The 22,609-nt window shown below is 34.0% G+C and overlaps 1 protein-coding gene and 1 pseudogene across 1 annotated transcript; one reads left to right on the forward strand and one right to left on the reverse strand.

The window, feature by feature from the left end:
* Positions 1–2,817: 2,817 nt before the first annotated feature.
* Positions 2,818–4,535, forward strand: LOC136347180 (trans-1,2-dihydrobenzene-1,2-diol dehydrogenase-like; annotated as a pseudogene).
* Positions 4,536–4,543: 8 nt separating this feature from the next.
* Positions 4,544–8,413, reverse strand: glob1 (globin 1). The gene is made up of 9 exons (XM_066296954.1): positions 8,202–8,413; positions 7,919–8,140; positions 7,695–7,862; positions 7,413–7,635; positions 6,043–6,164; positions 5,914–5,924; positions 5,418–5,586; positions 5,148–5,370; positions 4,544–4,830 (listed from the first exon to the last, which is right to left on the reverse strand). The coding sequence occupies exons 2-9, from the start codon at positions 7,930–7,932 to the stop codon at positions 4,699–4,701; spliced, it is 1,062 nt and encodes a 353-aa protein (XP_066153051.1). The 5' UTR covers positions 7,933–8,140; positions 8,202–8,413; the 3' UTR covers positions 4,544–4,698.
* Positions 8,414–22,609: the final 14,196 nt, after the last annotated feature.

A 22,609-nucleotide genomic window follows, 5' to 3' on the forward strand; every position in this document is an offset into this window, starting at 1 on the left:
AACACAATCTGGATTCGTCACTAAACACGATATTATCCTTCTTCAGATTCCAATATATCCGTGCTCTGCACCACTTTAGTTAATTTGAACGATGATTTAGGTGAGGGGTAACACAATATGGGGACAATAGAAAATCACTCCAAAACTTCTTATCCGGCGATAAACGGTTCAAATCCCAATGGGCCTTACATACTCAGCAAATCACTGATCCGCCAGCGTCCTCGACAAGTCGGACCTATCTCTTAGGGTCATAATTCGAAGGTGACGATCTTGGCGTTCTGTAGTTCTTGGAGATCGTCCAGTACCTCTCTTTCTGTCTGTTTGACTGAAAATTTAATCGTTTATTGTGTTCCCATATACAAACATGCATATCAAAAATTATTTAAGTAGACCCATTTTTACGGGGTGTTTTCCATGTTACACGGTATGTGTCGTAACTCTCTCAATTTTTGGAAGAATTTTCAAGAAATTAAAACTATTGATTCGCATACTGGAAAGGTGCGCAAGGTGTTTCAAAACGAACATATCTATATTTATCTCTAATTTATCTAAATTATTTTCCAAGTAGGATGGAACGGTACTGTTTCTTCCACCTAACATTACACACAATAAGTTAAACAAACAAATAAGAAAATAATTCTGGTCAACCGGTATAAGAGAAGTCGCTGAACTCAATAAAAAAAATAGGTGCACCTTTTTTAAAAACCATTATATAGGGTGACCCAAATTCGAAACTCACCATTTTGGTAAGTGTGAGGTGCAAATCCACTTAAATGGAAGCAAAGCAGCGTGTAGATCTGTAGTGAGCCAATTTCAGTTTCAAAATATCCAAATATTTTCATAAAATATGCCCAAAGCAGAACATTTCCTGGAAAAGTGAAATTTTGATTTAATTTTTCCCGGCTGCGTATAGCAAAAAAATATATTTTAGAATTTTTCTGGGTGGGCTTTAACTTGTTGAGTCCTATTTTCCAAAATCCACTTTTTTTTAAATTATTTTTTTCTTTTTCCTAGTCACTTATGAATTTATTTTTCCCCAATACAGGTCTGGACTTTCTATTGTATAAATTGCGGCAGGTTTTCGAAATTCCGAAATTTTTAGGGTCCCAAGATTACAATAGTGAGAATCGAATTTGGGCCACCCTGTAACTACCTAATCTCCCATAACGTCAATTACGTAACTTGAAATAAACCATATCTTTACAGGATGATGAATTGTTAGGGAACAAATACAGACAGTTTTATCTCAAAGAAACAACCGTGCTGACCATGGTCATTTATTCAATTTTGAAAGGCCAATCTGATACGTAACATCAAGAAACGTTTGTTCACCGAGCTGAGGTTGAAATTCTAGTTTAAAAAATGATGTGAAAATGAAGGCCAACCTCTAATAAATCGATTAGTATTAGGTGTGGTATTGGATTCATAAAAACGTTCTTATTGTAACTGATTAGAGTTTTAATTGCATATATGTATTTATTCACTATCGTAGAAAAACATTTGCCTGTACTGAAATATCCACAGACATGTAAAAAACTCATTACAATATATGTTAATCGATATGAATTAATGTATCTCACATTCCGTGAATGACGCACCAAGTTGTTTATATCTGTAAACACTGATTACCCAAAATTGAATCGACGAGTTTCATTCGCAAAAACGGTAAAAAAAGATGAGCGCTGCAAATACCTGCAAAAAGATTTTTTTTTCACATAAATTAGTGCCATATACTTACTCGTAGTTATTTTCAACATTTATTCCTTAACGTTGTTTTATTAAAATATTTAACTAAAAATCATCATCACCACCATAATCATCATCATTATCATCATAATCTTTATCGCCACCATCGCCATCATAATCATCATCACCACCATCACCAACATCGTCATTACGATCATTAAATCCATTTGTGTTTTTATCAAGTAGTGTGACTATATTCTTGTAAATTTCCAAAACTCTGCACGTTGTCAATCCACTGCAGTGGTTCTCTTTCATTCAATCGCCAACAGCTGGGTTGTCATTTCTGCAGAGAAACTCTATTGCAAGTTCATTTTATTATTCTCTGCAATGATGTCTACAGTGAACAATTTATCGACGAAGCTTTTAAAATGAGGAATTGTAGGAGCAGGATAAATTTTTCACGAGTTGATCACTGCCCTTCGCATCCTTTCTGAATCTTATCACAAATTTATTGCAGTAGTGGCGAGGAACCAAATCAGAAAATACCCCAATGATCATCGAATTCCGAAAGCTTACCAGATGATTACCAGATAATTACCATGAATAGTTGAGGGTGGCGAGGTTGGTAGGAGAGTCAGGAGGAGGATCAGGCTCTATTTCCAGCATTTGTTTGAAGATTAAATATATGCCATTGCGACCATAACGTGATACACAATTGGTCTCAGCATCAAACCAAAACAGTCCTCAGATTTTCTTTGCACCCTGTTTGCGTCCCCCAACTGACAATTAAACTTTTAAAAAATTCCATTAAATTATAAATTACTCGATAACGTGTAAGTTATCTCAATTCCAACACTGATACAGGTACTTGTGGGTACTCTTGACCAAAATTGCAGAGTTTTAGAGATGCAAAACTGCTATTGTTGGTGGAACTTGAATTTTCGTCGGAATTGTGTTGGTTGTTTGTGCAAAAGGGGACCTGATTTGTTAACATCACCCTCATGATTTTCAAAAATTTTTCGATTTTTTTTTCAGAAAATTGCGTTAATTTAAATGAGAATTTTACAACACCAACAATGAGAAATAGCAGATCATAAATATTTATTTAATACGCTAATTACATATCTCTATGCGGGTAAAATGTAAAAAATTCATACTGATAAAAAGCTTTATAAGTAACCCTGAATGAAATAAATTTAAATAGACGGTTCAAAATCTCGTTTATTATGTAACACCAAATGCCATAATATCATCATAACTCATGGCGCTTAAGTGGGGCATTATTGGGGCTGGAAGAATTTCACATGATTTCATTACTGCAATCCGAACTTTGCCAGAATCCAATCATCAGGTAGTGGCAGTGGCTGGACGAGATAAAGCTAAAGTAGAGGAATATGCCATCGAGCATCAAATCCCCAAAGCTTATGAGGACTATAACAAAATAGCTCAGGACAAAGAAGTCGGTAATAATAAATTATTATTTTTGACGTCACACATATTTCCATTGCCGTTCGCAATTTTTAGAAGTAATCTACATAGAAAATTTAAATACTCAGCACGTTCAAACATCTAAATTAATGCTAGAAAATGGAAAACATGTTGTATGTGGAAAGCCTTTTACCATGAATGAGAACAGACTAGCAGATTAGCGAAGATAGCAAGAGAGAAAAAACTGTTTCTCATGGAAGCCGTTTGGTCTAGATTTTTTCCGGCCTATAAAAAGGCGAAGGAGATCATGGAGTGTGGAGGAATTGGGGATGTTTTGTACTGTTCCATTGCGTTCGGTCACAGTCTGCAACCTTCGGAAAGGATCGCGTAAGATATGAAACTACAAGATAAATAAACGCTTAGTACAGAGACTTATTTGATTTAGATCCAAAGATTTGGGAAGAAGCGCCATTTCAGACTTAGGAATATACATGCTGTAATTCTTTCAGTTTGTCTTTCGAGGATCTGAGCCTATTGATACAGCAGTCAATGGTCACAAAAATGGTGCTGGGACTGACGAGACAGCTGAAGCCATTATAACATATCCAGGGGGCAAAACTGCTATGGTGTTGACTACACCTAAGTTGGCCCTACCGAACGAAGAGTTGATTATCGGTACCAACGGTGTAGAAATATAAAAAAATAGACACATAGAAGCTAAAACAGAAAAAAAATTATAAGAAAAAGTCGAGAAAAAATGTAAAAAAAAATCATAAAACAGATATCTTCGGTAATTGTTCCTTAAGCTCCATTAGCAAATGTCTTTCGATTACTCTTTTTCTTTAGGCACATTGAGGCTCCCACTTTTCTGATGCCTGTCACTGACACTACGACTTATGAATGGCCATTACCATACTCCAAAGTACCATTTCTCCACAAAAACTGATCTGGATTATACTATGAGGCAGAGGAAGTTCGCAAATGCATCAGAAAAGGTGTTGATTGAAAAGTGAGTTTAAATATGCTTCATAATATATACAATTTTAATTTCAGATTTTTTGGAGCGTCCTATGATTACTTTGGATGAGTCCATTGAAATTGCCAGACTTATGGACTTGATGAGGTCGAAGTTGGGGGTTATTCGTCCCGAAGATGATCAAGAATTTTTGACGTACTTACCAGATATTTACAACTAGTTGGGGAATAGAAAAATGATTTTTTTCCATTGATTGGATTGTTAGAGGTGTGATTCGAGTCAAAGCGAATTGGGTGTTTCGCATATATTTGAAGCATTTTGGATCGAAAAAATAAGAAAAGAAGTTTTTTATTTTGTCCTTTCTCAATTAATTCAAAAATATCAAATTCAAAAGTTAGATCTTTAAAATTTAAATGACTGAGAATGGTATATTAATGGTGAACAAACACCCTGTACTTGTTATTGAATTTTATTATATTACAGTTTATTATTTTATTTCAAATTAAAAAATATATTTATTTAAAAACATGACAATACATGTCTAAAATAATAAATAATATTATAAAATTTTAGACATTTTGCAAATTAACATAACTAATTATTATGATTTAGGATTTAGTCAGTTCAGCGGTATTTTTTACCATTATACCGAATCCCAAGTCCAGAAATTTCTCCCAAGTCTTCACTTCGTCGTCAGTCAATTTCTTGGCAAACAGCTTAAGTAGAACCTCTTTCAAATCCTAACAAAACACATGAAAAAGTACTAATTGGATCCCCAAGTAATCTCCAAATAAACAATTTTGTCCAACTACTGAGTAAGATTCCTCTGCGAGTGTACAGGTGAGATAACGTTGAAAATAGCTAACGCATCGCTTGAAAATAACTTATGTTTATTTTACACCATGGCAAATGCACCCGATTCATGAATCCTTCGTTGGACCCCCACCCGGTGTAATTAGAACTAGTTGAATTGAAATAGTGACCAGCAACTGCGTTCAAAAATTTACTCTCGGTGTGAGTGTAAGGCAAAACTCCCCCAAAAAATATTCTAACCTACCCAATATGCTTGATGTGGAACGTTCCTCGGCACATGATTAATAGCCTGCTTAGTGAACAGTTGCTCCATCATCGGTGGAGCATCCACATTATCCATAATCGAACTAAATGCGTACATCAGGCTGATACAATGAGCCCTAAACTTTTCATTTGCAGTTAGTTGGTCCTTGGGTATATCGCGAAAGGGAAAAAGTTGGTGGTATTGAGGGTTTTTCTCGAATAAACTGCAAACGAGGTTTTAGTTTGTCTTGGACCACGGGAAGTATCTTACTTAATGAAAATAGCCATTCCAGTTTCTAGGCAAGCAGGACCATCGCTGACACGTTTCCAAGTTCGTTTCAAAACATACCTCTGCCGGGAGGTCAGTCCTGTAGCTGGATCTGGATCGTCGGTTCTGCCTGCATCACCCCAGATGTAGCTAGTCACTATTCCCATTATTTCTAAAAAAAAAAGTGTATATCCGTCTATGTACTAAATTGATTTAAGTTAAAGGGGAGATGAACTGATCAAATGCTATACGTCAAGTTTATTGGGAATCTCATAGATCCACTAATATTAACCACATTAATGGTTATGCGTTATGTACAAAAACACATTCTACACTATTTATAAACCAAAGCATAACAGCGAATCTTGCTTTAGTCTAAGGTTTTTGATCCTTAATTCCTAAGTATTAACATGGACACTTTTGTAGCAAAGATGTTAATGAATTGTTGCCTCAGCCATTGCTTTTAGATACACAGGCAATGTCTTATTATAGTAAGTACCTACTTTAATCCTAATTATGAATAAACACAAAAATAGTTGATGTGTGTAAAATACAAATTAAAAAACTCTACATCACATAAATAATCTCTAACAAACATGAAAGAATTTCGGTCCGTTTTATTTCTCACTTTGCACCCTCAACTCCTTTAATAATGACGGAGAAGGCTACGTCTAAGGTCTTTTTCCAGGCTTCGACTTCTTCAGGCTTGAACAGTGATGAAAAGAGCTCTATCGTGACTTCTTTTAAGTGCTGTAATGTAGGAAAATATACATTATTAATAAAAGTTTTGTTCCAACAGGAAAGTAAACCAACTGTGAATCCTTGGGAAATTGCGCAAAACTCCCGGCCAGTATACTGCGCATATCACCACAATCGATTTACCTCTCTATTGGAACAGACCCATTAGAAGTAATAAATTCGCCCCAGGTTCAACAATCTGGTCCCAAGTGCCAGATGGAATTAATGAGAAAAGCTGGTTAGTAATAAGTTACATATTAATAAAGATTTTTTTTGTGTATGTTGAGAGCTAAACCAGACGCGAGTAATTTGAAGTCGAGTTAAGTAACTCCAACTTTCTGAGTTGATAGCTAATTTGATTTTTCCTTATGGATGCATTTTGAAGATTCGCAAACATCATCAGTCCTCTATTCGAGTTAATTTATGTTACTTCTAGTACCAAAAAAGGGGCTCAAATCAAATGAACGTCTACGTACACTGAATTTAGGTTCTTTCGCTCGAATTTAATTACAACTTTTTAGAGTACAGAAATGGTATTTTAATCCAGACTGACGTTAAAATTAACCAAAACAGTGCAAATTATTGTGTGCTACTGAATCGCACATTAATGATAAGGGCAATAAGTCCTTAGAGAAAGTGAGAGTGAATGAGAGGACGTTTGAGTGGGTAAATGAAAAGGGGAGCAGGGGGAGAATGCTGAAACAATTAGAGACAATGTGGGAGCGATGCAAAGAAGGGACAAAAATTTTAGTGCCAAGCCTGAATGAATGCTAAAAGGGAAAATGGCCACAGTGCAACTATGAACTGATACAGATTTTTACAAAACATAAAATCTTCAGAAAATATCTGTACAACATAGGGGCGAAAATTGAAAGTCACTGCTGGTTCAATCAGGAGAGAGTAGAACACGCTTCAGGGCATGCCCTGTAGAGCGAAACAATAAGGGGAAATTTCACGAAATGTGGGATGAAGTGAGTTGCGTGGAGGAATGGAAGACCATGAAGGGATGAAAGAAGAAACGAAACTGAAAGAGGAGATAAGTGACTGTGCATGTGTTGTGCCTCGTAGTAATGCCAACAAAACAGTTCTGAGACCACGAAGAAGGGAGGGGGTGGTTTTACCGGGCAGGAAGGGTGCACATCCCACAATAACCGAGGGTCTTCTTCAAACTTCCTCCAACAAAAAGAAGCTAACTCAGGTCGTTTAAATGAAGTTAATCTAGACTGTTGACGAACATCTTTTAGTAGTTCTAATACTTACTATAAAGCCTTCTGCATTGACTCCCCTTGGTACATGCGAAGTTCCAGTTTTGGTCAATATCTGAACCAATAAATTGTTATCGTTCAATGCGTCCACAACGGATGATAAGGCATACACGACACTATTTGCGTGAGCTCTAAATCGAACGTTGGTGTTGAATTCAGATGGGGGAACATCTTTGAAAGGGAACAGCTGCACGTAATCCGGATATTTTTCCAAAAACCTGTGTTATTAAGTAAATAGAGATCACATTATTTCCTTTAGATTACGAGGATGACTTACATGCAGAGCAGGGCCACTCCATTATCAGCAGGAGCCTTCATAATTTTAGCCCAAGTAGATCTGACCAGGTATTTGTCTCTGGAGGTTAATCCTGTCACTGGATCTGGATCGTCAGTACGTCCAGTATTGCCGGGTAGTATGTAGCTAACCACAGTTCCCATGACCTTCCTGAAAGGGGAGAAGATAATCTTTGGTCAATTTTCTGGTCGGTGACTGCTACTTACCTAAAGGGAGACATTATTGACACTTTGTGATTACACTCTTAATAATTAACTTAAAATTATTGCACAGTGTTGACCATGTCTTAGAGCACTAATATGAGAAGCATGAGACAATAACGTCATTTGATAATTTTTAAAGGTTATCATCAAGAACTAATAAGTCGGGTGATAATTAAGACTTTTTATTGGTAAACATATTATGTTATACAGGGAGAGCTCGCCGAACTGAAATGTTTCGTAAAGATATCAGACAGTTCTTGTTACAAAGCTCATTTGCTGCACTTACCGCATTTGTTCCCAAAAGCTTTGAATTACCTTTAATCTGTTGTTATTACATGAAATTACAGATTTATGTACAATATATTCTGCTTCTTACGATATCACTGTCTAAAGTGCCTCAGATAACTCCTACAAGCTAAACGAACCAAGCACTTGTAACTCACAAAGGAAGGTAATATAATCTATTAACATGCGACAGGAAGCTTGACCAGCTGAATAACAATATTGTTTTCAACTGACACCAAACTTAGGTTCTGCAAGGTCTTGTTTTAACGGCCGGTCTATTTATATGCCTCTTTATTACGTTGGAATTCGGAACCGACCTAAAATGGTTGTAAATGTCATATTTGAAATACGACGTTTCGGTTTTCGTCGGCCATCATCAACTCTGTTTTTTCTTATAAGCCTCATATTGAATTTTCACATTTTTTAATTGTTTTTTTTTTCTGATTATAATGAGGTATCACAAGTCAAGATTCAGTCTCGCGCTTTCGTGGCAAAATTAAAAATTCCATTTTTGCCAAAAGTGGCCTTAACACATCCGTATTTTTTGTTTTGGTATCTAGTTTCATTGATTGAAGCACTACAGTGGCCCATATTTCAGTTTATAATTATCATCTTAGAATCTCGGAATCCGTAAGAGGTACAAAATCGTTTGTATTCTGTCGAATTGCCATCAAAATCATAATAAAATTTACCAAACCATTCTCATTTTTTACCCGAATTTATTCGTCAAGTTATTTTTCAGTAAAGGGCACTTTTACTGCTGGCATTTTTCATCATCTAAAAGATGGCGCTAGTAGAATTAACAGGCGACGTTTCAGCTAAACGCACTCATCATGGTTCTTATTTTTTGAAATAGAAAAATCTGTAAGTTAATTTTTAAAGTGTATTGAATCTCTTAAAAATCAGAAATTATCGCGCCTGCATAAAGAATCAATATCGTGCGGCTTTAAAGTGCACCCCACGCTGTTAACTTTTTTGGATTTTTTTTTTAATTCAAAAATATTAAATAGGACAAAAAATAGTATATTTTCATTCTGCTTATTTTTTAAATGTTGCTTACGTCACCGGTAGCACAAAATGGCCGATTCAAAAAAATTGAAACATGAGTCAAGTGATGCCTCAAATTGAAAGTCCTTTAAAATTACACTCAATGGTGTATTGCGATTCAAAATCTGTTGATTAGTTTTTGAAAACAAATAGGTATAAATTTGGTAAAAAATTCAATACAAACCTAGTTAAATAGTACGTAAACAATGAAAAATCTTATTAGTTGACAGGAAATTGGTGTGTTTTGGAGTTTCTTCTCACAAATAATCTTTGGTAAAAAAAAGAAAAATAACTAAAGTTGAATAATGGAACAGTAAAAAAACAAAACAAGTACTTTCATTGTTTTTTATTATATATTTAACTGAATTTATATTGAATTTTTTACTAAATTTATACCTGTTTTCCTCAAAAACGAATCAATAAATTTTGCATCGCAATACACCATTGAATATAGTTGATAAAGACCTTTAATTTGAGATGCCACTTGGGCCATGTTGCAAAGTTAAAAAATCGGACATTTTGCCATATCGGCGACGTAAGATACATTAAAAGCGTAAACAAACGTCAGAAGATGGTATTTTTTGTCCTGAATCAATGCTGCCTTAAAATATTTAAAAAGTAATAATTTGTTAAAGAGTTAGCAGTGGATAGAATTTAGAGCCCCACGGTATATCAAGCGAAAGAAATACAACTAAAACATATATTCATCCATCGCTGTGTGTCATGAGTGCAGTTTTAACATCCTTTGACAAAATTTTGAAAACAAGTAAATGGTGGCCCATCTGCGTCCTTCCCTCTGCACATTTCAAAATTTCCATTACGGTCCTGAAATAGCGTTAATTCTCGCAACAATACAAATCATCAAATACCTACACGGCAAAATGGCGAGAAAACGTGCTAAGTGATATATAAGGCGTATTATAATTATTAAGTTTTTAAATAGGTATAATGTATAGGAAAATTGAAAATAGTCATGTTTTAGACTATGGGAATAAGGGCAATTCTCCGGAAAAAAATGGATTTAGCTTATTTTTTTAATTGCTGTGTTATTGGAAAAATTATATAAAAATATGTTTTATATTATTGTTTTACTCTGCAGTTTATAATATGATTTTTACACATACAAGTACAGTTTATTTCTTTCACTCTGTTAAAAAACAAATACTGCTTTTTAACGCACTTTTCAGGGCAAATTCCGTTCCTATTGAGGCGATTCTGAGAATTTTACATACATTACAAGAATTACCAATGGTATTCAGTGTCCCAGTGAAAAAAAAGCCATCGCAGATGATTCTTATACCGTTGTATTTAGAAACATTTCCCGAAACACATCAATTGATTTTTCTTGAAGGACTGTTTTGACGTACACTGACTGGTCAACAAGCAACCCCCTAAGAGGGTTACAACCCCTCATTTTTCAAAAGGGAAGATGGATCGCGTGATACCTTAGTTTTAAACGTCGTGGAATCTTCTCTACAACAGACTATGAATAAAGTAATTTTGAAGAGTAATTTTTGGTAATAATTTCAACTTTATTTGTCATCATTAAATTTACTAGCAAAAAAAAGTATGTAAATCTTCTACTTATCGCTTTTGAGTTTTATCGATTTCAATAAAAAAGTTACTGAGTCTGACTTCTGAAAATTGCTTTTATCATAGCTTATTGTAAAGAGTGTTCCAAGACCTTTAAAAGTTGATGTGGCACAACCTTTCTTCCTCATAAAAATTCGCGGGGTTGTAACACCCCTTCTTAGGGGGTTGCTTATTCACGCGTCAAGGGTACATCAAAATATGTCCCCGAAGAAAAACCCATCGAGATGGTTCGGGAAATTCCTCCAAACACAACAGTATAAGGAATATCCGAAGAGGTTTTTTTTTTCATTTTGAGACACCCTGTATATAAGTTATTGATGTCTATGAAATCGAGCAAGGTAAAACCACAGAATTCACGAGTTCCTGGTAATTACTGAAGCAGATTATTCCGAAAAAGATTCGAGTCAGCTATTACACAATGTTGCAAAATTAGCATCAACCTGTTTATCTTAGTTTGCACCAGTTTTAGGGTTAAAAAGGAAGAATGCGGTTAAGGGGGTGGAAAAGGGTTAAGAAAGTAGGAAAATTTTGTTAATTATTTGCCGAGCTTTAATTTTAATTTTATTTAAGTTTTTATTATTTATTGATTAAATTCATAATGAGTTGCACTAAAACCAGTTAAAATTCTTGTACAGAGTAACGAAAATGGCCACCACTTTAACACGCCAATGCCCTCTGAAATCTGGCCAATTTGGACAGTTATTGGAGAAGAACATATAGTTTTAAGCCAGAAATTAGTTTAGGCTTGCAGGCTCATTATATACTTTTGAATCTGTTGCTAACTTGTCGTCCAGAATGCCTTTAAAACTACTGACTTACTATAAGTTGTACATGCAAAGTAACGTCTTAAAAACAGTCGTAATTAATAACATTTCATTGAACATTGTGCTTTATTATACTTCTCTGTGCCCTCTCTGAATCTCTATATAGAAACCGTGATTTTTTTTCAAGGGCTGGTAATCAAGGGGAGGGGGGTGTAGTGCTTAAAAAGTACCTAAACATTTTTCTACTTAACTTTATTGACAATTTTATAGGAAAATCTAAAATTCTAGGATTTTTAGATAAAAAAGCTACTTTTGTTAGAAGTCAAAATCTCCCAAACCCTGCGAGAAAATTGAGATTTAACAAATCGGTAGATACTAGGTTTTATTAAATAACTGAATTTTAAATCTAATATTTATCTAATAAAACACAATATCCACCATTTCGTTAAAAGCCAATTTTCTGAAAAACTGTTAGCGATTTTGACTTTGAATAAGAATACCTTTTTTATATAAATATCTTCAAATTTAATATTTTTCCTATAAAATCTTCAATAAAGTGAAATACAAAAAGGTTTAGGTACATTTTAGACACTACCCCCTTCCATTGCCTCCCCTTGAAATATTTGGCTTTTTTTATACAGATTCAGAGAGAATATAAAAATAATAAAGAGCAGAATTTCATTTATGTATCTTGAAGCAGTTAAAAAATAGTAATAAAACATCATTCTGAGAAACCAACCTTTCACCTTGTATATCGAACACGAAGAGATTTACGGTATATGTTTATACCAAGTTTTCGTCATATTTTGAGACCTAAAATACGTAGTCGAATTTATGGCACTACGTTTAGAGTCACCTTGTACAGGGTGTCTCATAATTAGACAGTGACCCTTAAACAACGAAATGTACGTGCAAAAATAGTACCAAGTTGGTAAATAAACATGTGCCCCCTAACAGAAATATGGTTCCTTGAATGGGGTGATAATGAAATTATTTTTGCTAAACAACTCCAAAAGTACTTAACGTATAAAATTATTTATTAATGTACAAAATTTAGGTTTTCTCACAATTTCGACGTGCTCATTCCATACATCTGATCAAAATAGCTAACTGTGAATCATAGACCCTTCACAGAGAGGGTTTGTGTCGGAGCCGTATTTTTTTAGTAGATGCGAATTTTATATTTTTTGCTAAAAATACGTACTTCTAGAATTTTTACTCAAAAGAAGTACTTTTGAATAATATCTCTAACTTTCACCGTTTTCGAGAAAAATGCAAATTAATATTCTGCATAAATTTTCTATTATTTTCAGTAAATTACTGAGGTAGGCTTTGAAACAAAAGCTAGTTGCTTAATATTTGACAGTTCGATATTTTTATGTATTAATCAGTTATTTTTGTCGAATATTTTTATTAAACTGTAGTTATCTAAGAGAATACTAACGAAACCACTTATGTAAGTAAATGTTGAAGCAAAATTCACTCAAAATTAAATTTTGACAAGTGAAGGTTACTTAACTAATTAGTAAAAATATCAAACTGTCAAACATTACACAACTAGCTTTTGTTTCAAAGCCTACTTCAGTGTTTTACTAAAAATAACATGAAACGCATGCAGAATGTTAAATTGCATTTTTCTCAGAAACAGTGACAGAGATATTGTTCAAGAGCACATTTTTTGATAATAAAACTCTGGATTTACATATTTTTAGCAAAGAAATATAAAATTCTCATCCACTAGAAAAATATGGCCGTTTTTGTAACGCAAATCCTCTCGATGACAGGTATATGACTCATAGTTAACTGTTTTGATCATATTTTTGGATTGAGCACGTCAAAATTGTGCGAACATAAACATTTCTTAATTAAGTAATTTAGGAGTAATTTTAACGAAAATAATCTCGTCGAGACCCCCTTCAAGGGATCGTACCTACGTTAGGCAACACCTCAGGACACATGTTTGTTTACCAACTTAGTATTATTTTAGCTAGTATATTACACTGTTTAAAAACTGGCATCTAGCTATGGGACGCCCTATATAACATTCCAGCGTGTGAAATGGAAGTTATCAAATTAGTAATCAGTTAGTAAGGGAGTTTTAGTACCTCGTCTTATACAAAGTCAATAAAGAATGGTCTTGAAAGCGTACTTGTCAGTCTCAGTCTGTCCCTGGCCAAAAACGGTTATGAAAGCCAATATTAATACATTTCTATGTTTGATGTACTCTGCAAACTTGCGAGGAGAAGGTTGCTATAACGAACCGTTAAATTGTGTAAGATGAACAAAGTGAGACCGCAATATCTGCAGACTTCGTAGTAATTTATTTAGTTATTGGATTCTCCAGGACCCGTTCGACAAAAGCCTATTACGAATCGATTTTACAAGAGAACATAAATTAAAAAAAAAGTTAATTTTCCGTTTTTAAATGCACATCGCCACAAAGCGGCCCAAAAAGGCATGTAAAGTTATTTCAAAAAAAGTAAATCGCTACTTTTTCTCAAATCTAATGAAATATCATTGATTTATTGTATTGGACTCTATGCAGAGATCACGTGATGCGGTGGTCAGAATCAATTTCTATTTTAACAAATCCCAATATTTTAGCATAATTTGAATAAGGATTAACCTGATATTCGAAGCTGTTTGATGACTCCTTGAAGGGCTCACCTCCGATTAAAACCTATAGATTTTACTACCTGGATTACGAAGGAAACCGACCCAACGTCTGCCTGTCTACGTCCGATGAATTGAGCTATGTCGGTTACAATTAGTGAACGTCTATTGAGAAAAGCATTACGAATTTAATTAAGGAAATAGAGGAGTTAGTTAAATGAATAGAGTAATGTCCTGGCCAATATTTGGGTTAAGCCTGATAGAGTTGATGTAAATCTGTAAATTATCCAATATTAGCGTCAAATGGATTAAAGAGAACTACCTTTAGCTGCTAACGGTAGTTTGATGTTGTTGGGACCGTCTAGGCGATTTTATTAATAATTATCATTAAGCAGCCTACACGTACTTCTGCATTTCGGACGTAAACACTTATTTTTAAGGTCGTGAAATAGATGGAGAGAGACCTTTATGCGATCACGCCAATAAGCCTCAATTATGATCACATTATAACCCAAATCACTGATTCCAGTTAACCGTCTGAAGAATAAAATAACTCGTTTTTCAGTATTTAAATTGTTTTTGTTGGCTTGAAAGCTTAAACGGACCAATGACATACCCATGCGACGGGCGGAAATGCTTTAAAATTAAAATAAATAAATATAAATAAAGATCAAATCAAAGAAACGAAAAATAAAAATAGAAAAAAAATTTTAAGGCTTAATGTATGTATAAATAAATAATTACGCTGCTAACGAGGGAAAGTTGTTAATCTTACAGTTTCTCTCGCCCTTTACTGATAAATCGCTATACAGGGTGTTTCCTAACTACGTGTAAAAAATTTAAAGGTGTAATCCTCGACTGATTTTGAGTCAAAAATGTCTAATAAACATATGTCCGCAAATGACTTGTTTCCAAGGGTGTTGCCTGAAAGACGTTGAAAGAGGTTTTTAAAGGTTTGGTGGTTGGGAGCTTGGTGGTTTGGAAACCTTTCCATGTAAATGCGCCTCGCTGCCAAACACTTACCATCAGCAAGGCCGTAAACAAAAACCATATTGGCCATTTCTTGATTAGTGTAATTAGGCATTTGAAAAATTTTGCAAAACTGAGGTATAATCTGATTTTTGGGACACAGAACTAAATTCTTTCACTTTAGAGAGTAAAACACCAAAATAACACTGACTATCGTGTTTATAGTAGTGGAAGTAGCAAAAAAACTAACAATAAACAAGTTAGTAAATACCAGCAAACCTTTAGAAACCTTTAAAACCTTTTTCAAGGTCTTTCAGTCAACACCCTGTATCTTGGAAACAAGGCATTTGCGGACATATGTTTATTAGACATTTTTGACTCAAAATCAGTCGAGAATTCGCCTTTAAATTTTTTACACGTAGTTAGGAAACACCCTGTATAGGACTTGCGCGAGTTTAATGTTAACAGAATTTGTTTCAAACTTTTGTTTAAGGAATTGTAACGCGTATCTCAGTAAATCAAGAATCACCACCCAAAATCACCCATTAGACCACTTGCGAGGACTTGCACCCCTTATGGAGTTCCACGTGCCGGATAATAGATGCATAGAATTCAGTCGCGTCCATTGGACGTCCTGAGCAATTGTTGAGGAGAATTCTCCAGGATTTGATTCTCATTACGTTCACCGCAGTAAAAAGTAAACAGGAGGGGTGGTGAGCTACTGATTACCTTATGGGTATATTTAATAACAAAGTTTTTCGACCTAGTTCTATAATTTTTACACTATCAGCTTCGGATTCAAAAAAAGTAAAGCATTGCCCAACTGAAGCACTGATGATCGTTTGCTTTTTTTAATGAGAGTTATTAAAAAGAGTAACAGAGACTTCTCACTAATACGCCTATACGGTTGATTCTAGGTAAATAGGAAAAGCAAATGTCTTGAGATCCAGAAGATCTACAAAAAAATGTTCGAATAAAGTCTTTTTTCATTATCGGGGGCTCAACTTTTCAAGCTGTCAATTTTTCCAAGGTCATCTGCACCTGTCGCTTGGTGTCGACTTCCATTTTTCCAAATGGAACACATAACTTTCTTTGGAAATTCGAATACCTTTTTGGCAGAAAAAATGTTTGTACTTGAAACATTTTCTGCTGAAAGTGATAACATTCGTAATAGTACCAAATACAAACTTGATGCTTTAGTAAGCTCTATCAAAGTATTTGAGAAATTTTATTTGTTAACTAGTAAAATTTACTTTATTGTAAAAATTGGTTGAAAAACGTTCGAAACAGTGCCTCTGCTGTTCAAGGCAGTTGACAATTCTGTTTTGAAGTTATTTTGCGATATTTTCTAGCATTTCAGATGTGGTGTTTCGACAAGCGATTCCGATCTGAATTTTCATAAAGTCAAACCTGGTGATCATGTTGGCCAGTTAACCGCACTACCATGTCCAATCCACCTTTGCGGGAAATATTCATTTAAAAATTTTCTGGCATTTCTGGCATAATGAACAGGGCAGGCTTCAAGGTGTGGCAAATCTCCCAGCAAAAAATTCCGATACTCTTCTAGATTAAAGTTTCCATCAATGAAGTATCGTCCAATCAGACTTCTATCTAAAATACCGCACTAAACATTGAAAGTCTATGGTCGCACTATTTCCACTTCACGCAACCAATGCGCATTCTAAATCGACCAATAATGCATGTTGTGGCGATTGACTTGACCGTGGACTGTGAAACTTGATCCACTCGAAAATATCAAATTTGAGAGGAAATTTACATTTTAATTGATTTTATTTTTGTTTAGTATCTAGTATTATTATGAATTATATTATTTTTAGCAAAATATTTCAAGGAAAAAATAGTTTTACTGTCAACAAAAAATTTGAATCTAAAAAAAAAATTGAGTTTTTAATTTGAAAAAAGAAGTTGATCCCAAATGACAGGGGAAGGTGACCTTGAAAAAAATTACTGGCATGAAAAGGTGAGCCCCCAAATAAAGACTTTATTTGCACCTTTTTTGTAGATTTTCTCGATTTCAAGATACGTGCTTGTTAAATTTATCTAAAAGCGCCAGGTGTGTATTAAAACGTCAGTATGAGTGGGAAAAATAGGGAGATCAAGACTATTACAGGGAATTAAGTGAAGTTCAATAAAAAAACTTTTGATGTGGAATGTTAAGGCAGTGTCTTAGTAGGGCCAATCCTATTTCAGACAGGGATTGTTTCAAGTATTTCTTAACTCGAACTTAAAAAATTCATGGCATAGATCTGCCTAAATTGACCCAATTGCCTGCTCTCGAGCGACTTTAACGTGAATAAATGATATGATCAAAATGTCCCTCACAAATTAAAAAAAATAAACCATGACCTCACCTTCTCCGCTCTGTTCCCTCTAAAGCAATCCAATATAGAGCTCTCTCGGCACAGACACAAACAATCTTAATATACACTGGACTCTCTTTCGAAAGTGTTTCCCGCTATACCTCGGGCCCCTCAACCGTAACTAAGTTAAAGTTAACTGAAACAAGGACAGAACACGCAGAGAAGTTATTTACTATACAGCAAATTTCCAAGTTGTCCATTAAGAGATCAATTCGATTCAATTCGGCACCGAAGTATCTGAGATAACAGATATTGTTTAAATACTCATAAACATCATCGTTGATATAATAGCTGAATGTAGTTACGGTACGAGTATCATTACGAGGCGGATGAACAGGACCGGCTTCGTATTTTTTTAATTAGAAAAAAAAACAACTGGAAATTATGCTTTTAAAGTTTTTATTAGTTTGATTTGTAGTTCAGGTTGGTTTAGGCCAATTCCAGTTAACGCAAGTTAACAACGTTAATTTAAGTTAGTGTGGAATTCAAGGTAATTCTCGCCCTCTCTCTGATGTTCTAAGCGTTCATTGATGGATACAAGAGTTGAGACGCAGTTTTCTCTCCTTATTAAATCGTTGTTATGTCAATGTTTGTCAAAGCTATGATGGATCATATCACCACTCTGAAGGAATACATTAAAATGTGCTGGTGGTCTCAAGTATTAGCAGCAAACAAGTCAAATACTTTCCTGTAAGATATCTGATGATCTGCCACCTGGTATGATGGATGATGATAATGATGATGTAAACAGTTTTTGCATTTATACCTTAGTCGATCTATACAGTTTAATTTCGTTCAGTTTGGGGAAAAAGCATAAGTTCTCAAACTTTTTCCGTTATGAAATAAATGAAATTCTATGAACTCCAATGATCTTAACCGAAGATCAGGCAAACTCAATATCCCATATTGCAGTGAACGCAAAAACCCAAACCAGGTCGTGACCTCGGCTTCGTGCTTCTTGGCGCTCTTCAACCACCATTCAACAGAAATAACTACTTCGAGGGTTAAGATCGCTACATATCATTGAACCATACTTTTTGTTTAAGGAGATTCTTTTGAGGGAATATATCACATTTTTTTATATACGGAGGCAGCTACCCAAGTGAAATAAATGTGAAAATGGTAAATACGACGCTGGTCGAAGCAACCCTGACCGGACAAACTGTAGACGACTACCCTAACAAAAAGGTTCAAGTATATATAATAATTTAAGTCTTGCTTTGAAGATTACACGCAATGCTCTAATATAGGTCACCGATCACTCATTAGGGGTTTAAGTTAACAGAAACAAAATAAAGAAACAAAAACGTATTGTGGTTTTAGCTCCGGTTAAGTCATTGTTACGGAAAAACTAATAAATCGATAATATTCTTTACTTTATTCACTTTTATAAGTTTTACGCAGTTGGCGGCACGAATATTGATGAATTCAAGTTTTTGAACGTTTCATAGAATTTTTAAAAATTTTGTTTTGTTTCAATTTCTTCCTAAATACTAATTATAAGAAATGGGTACTCTCAAAAGCAACTTACCCACCACTAGGTGTGACACAGACGTAGATAGACAATCAATTAACAATTTAGAACACCCAAATCTCTGTTATTGACCAACGGTCACTCAGAAAAGATGTATAATAATGAGAAAGCAAAAAGCATTTATCCAGTTTATTTCCCAGCCTATAAACGATATGCTATAAAATAATATTTGGCACTGATCCAGTAATAAACAAATCCAAAATACCCATTTGTTTCCTGTTTACCACCCATGACTAATATAGAGATTTTCTAGTATTCAGTGTGCTCGATTTTATCATTAAAACTGTAAAAAGTGTTGGCGATAATCCTAAATAAAGTTTGGTGTGGGGTGTGGTAAACAGAAAGATATACGGGATTGGTTATGTCTTAAAAATAGCCCGTCCATATCTTCGACACAAAATAGTCTTATGGCTTTACGCTGTTATGCTTTTTTCTTCAATGCCATCCTTTACTTTTCTTCATAAGAAGAGAGCTTATTTCTTCAGTCTCTCACCAGCAAACCAGTTTTGGATTACCAAAGTAATTGCATCATTCTTCTTGATAGTGTGGCGAATAAGAATTTCCCTGTAACAGGCAATTATGTATCTTATTACTTAAAAATGTTTAAATATGATATTTTCATTAAAGAATTACATATTTCATTGTTTATTATTTTCCTTCTTAACCAGCAGTGTATCGAAAGGTAAGGAGGTCAACAGGTGTCTTTGCTTTTAATCTGGACGTTTTAATTAAAAGTCAAATTTCTTACGTAGGATTGAAAGAACGGATTCACATTAATTAAAGTCTGATGGAATTTATTTCTCCAGGATCTCACTAAACTTTAAGATAAATTCAAAAGCCAGAGGGAATACTCGTCATATCTATCATAATTTTAATTTTTCATCCATTCAATCTTATACCAGCAAGAAATTTATAATTATTCTTGACACTATGGTGAATAAAATCTGTATGCAGATATTTCATTATTGTACGATATTATTGGAGTTATGTATTTTCTGGTACAAAATAAGAAAAAAATGTCATATAAACACGTATCCTATTTCGATCAGCAGCGGAGTTACACAGTATTAAAAGTAAAAATAACTTGGGTTTTTATTCTATTGTGTTTCATCTATCGTTAATAGAGTTTTCAAATTTTATATGCGTATTAAGTAATAAGTACTGTTTAATACGAGAGTAAATTACCTCTAACTACTCTACAGGATAGTGTGCTTTCTGAAATGTTGGTACATAAAACCCTTTAGAAAAATATGCTCAAACGCCACTGGTGTGTGTTTGACAAATGATATAAAAAATAATGAAACAATATTTAATAAAAAAATATATCTTTATGTCCCAGTACCCCGATAAGGCATAAACTTAAGACTTGTGCTTTTATGAATTTTCATAGTTATTTTGTACTAAAAAATACATACCTCAAGTAGTGTTGTGCAATTCTGAAATATCGTGAGATCTGTAGATTTAATTGAATTTATATATAAATTAATTTAGGACAAAACAAAGCGAAATTCAACCGAAAGTCAAGAGATATAAAATTTAGGTTATAGATTGGAGATCCTAAGAAAAATATTAACATACACCAGTGGCGTACACGCAAACGTTTAGAAACATTTCATATACCTAGGTCTCAGAAAATACACCACCCTGAATAGTAGTTAGAGGAAATCTACTCTCTTATTAAGCAACACCTGTTACCTGATATGCATATAAAATTTTAAAATCCTATTTGCAGTAAATGAAGCACAATAAAATAAAAACCTTTTTTTTTACTTTTAACTATGTAACTCCATTACTGATTCATATCGGATACATACTTTCATGAAGTTCTCTCCTTATTTTATGCCAGCGAATACATAGCTCAAATAGTGCCGTGCTATAATAAAACACCCTGTATAAAAACAATAAAACAACAGTTCAATTAAAAATGCAGTTTAATAATAATATTCATAAATAATTGAAGATTCGAATCTAATATTAGGAGTTTCGCCTACAGCGGAACATACAGCGCTAACTAGTTACAAAATGTATCCTTTGTTATTGCTGGTCGTATTTATTAACTGAGTTATGGAACGAATGTACAGGCATTCATTATGCAAGTATTTAATACAAAATACAACCTATTTAGCCTTGGTCTTGGTACTTCTGATTATATCTTCATCTGGATTTTTTTACAAGAATCTTCTAACTTTTGTGATAATACAGTAAACATTAATGTAGTGAATATGCATTGATTTTTTGGAAAAGCTCTCGAAAATAATTATTATTATGAGAAGAAACTGCGGAGGAATATTGAATAATTTTTTATAGAGCCATATCTGAAGTATTTGTATGAGGACTTATAAACGAATTTAATATCACGACAGAGTTAAATGGGCCATATTGTCTTAGCTCGATGTGAAAGTCATATTCAATATATTGTATATTAAAATAAAATAAGGAATGGAATAAAACAAGTAATGAAATACTCTTGTGGCACCCGTGGGACCTGAGAGCAATCGTGGAATATAGACGTCGTGGACCACCTGTGGCACATAGAAAAATTCACAAAACGTTGTGTTACTCAAGTCCGGTTAAATGACGGTAGTTTACGCTCAGCTAATGTAATCCGCAACTGTTCCTGAACCTTCGTGTTGCCGAACTTAAAGCACAATGGTACTATTAAACGCTAATACGAATAAACTTAATTGCTTCGCTAATAAAGTACCTTTGAAGATTTTCCCTTTCAAATTAAAACCTAATTAAGCAGAGCAGAAAGTTTAGTGAGCAAATTATAGAAAACTCATATAACCGGATCTGCTTTAGGGGACAAATTTCAATAGGTAAAAGTCGAGAGTGTAACAAAATAAACTAAATAACGGGCGACTATGTTCCAATATTAGCTACGCTCATTAGAATAAAAATATTAGCGAATATTAGATACCCATTTTATTGAATTTTGAACCGTGATGTATAATGTGTAATTAATTAATTAATTTAATTTGTTTGTTTTTTTTTTTTTTGTCATTATGTGATTTTTTCAATTGCGCTAAAAACTGCATTCGTAAGTATATTACAGCGAGTGATCATAAAAAAAACTGTTTATAAATCGCGAACGTGATGCGTTGATTAAGCCATTTTTTTTAAACACTCAATACGTTTAAATGTTGCTTTACATTGAACTTCCTTTAATAAGCAATATTGATTAAATTACTCATTGTAATCAAAAGATCTAAAATCAAAAATAGAAATACTTGGAGATTCCATGCGGCTCGACTAATCGCACTCCTTTATGTTCTGCGGCTCTTTTAATAAACATTAATAACAATTTTATTATTTATAAAATAAATTATTGGACCTCTACTAATAGAATCTAAGTATTGAGTAGTTTAGTGCAGATATAAGTAGTTTTCGCGCCTCTCTTCTGATAGTATTTCGGTAGTTTAATTCAATGAACCGCAGTTTTTCCCAAGTATGGGCCCGTGCAAGTTAACGCAAGGTGATGAGGAGTAGGATTTGTTAGATTAGTAAA

Source organism: Euwallacea fornicatus, chromosome 27 (assembly GCF_040115645.1).
Source record: "Euwallacea fornicatus isolate EFF26 chromosome 27, ASM4011564v1, whole genome shotgun sequence".
Classification (NCBI taxonomy): domain Eukaryota; kingdom Metazoa; phylum Arthropoda; class Insecta; order Coleoptera; family Curculionidae; genus Euwallacea; species Euwallacea fornicatus.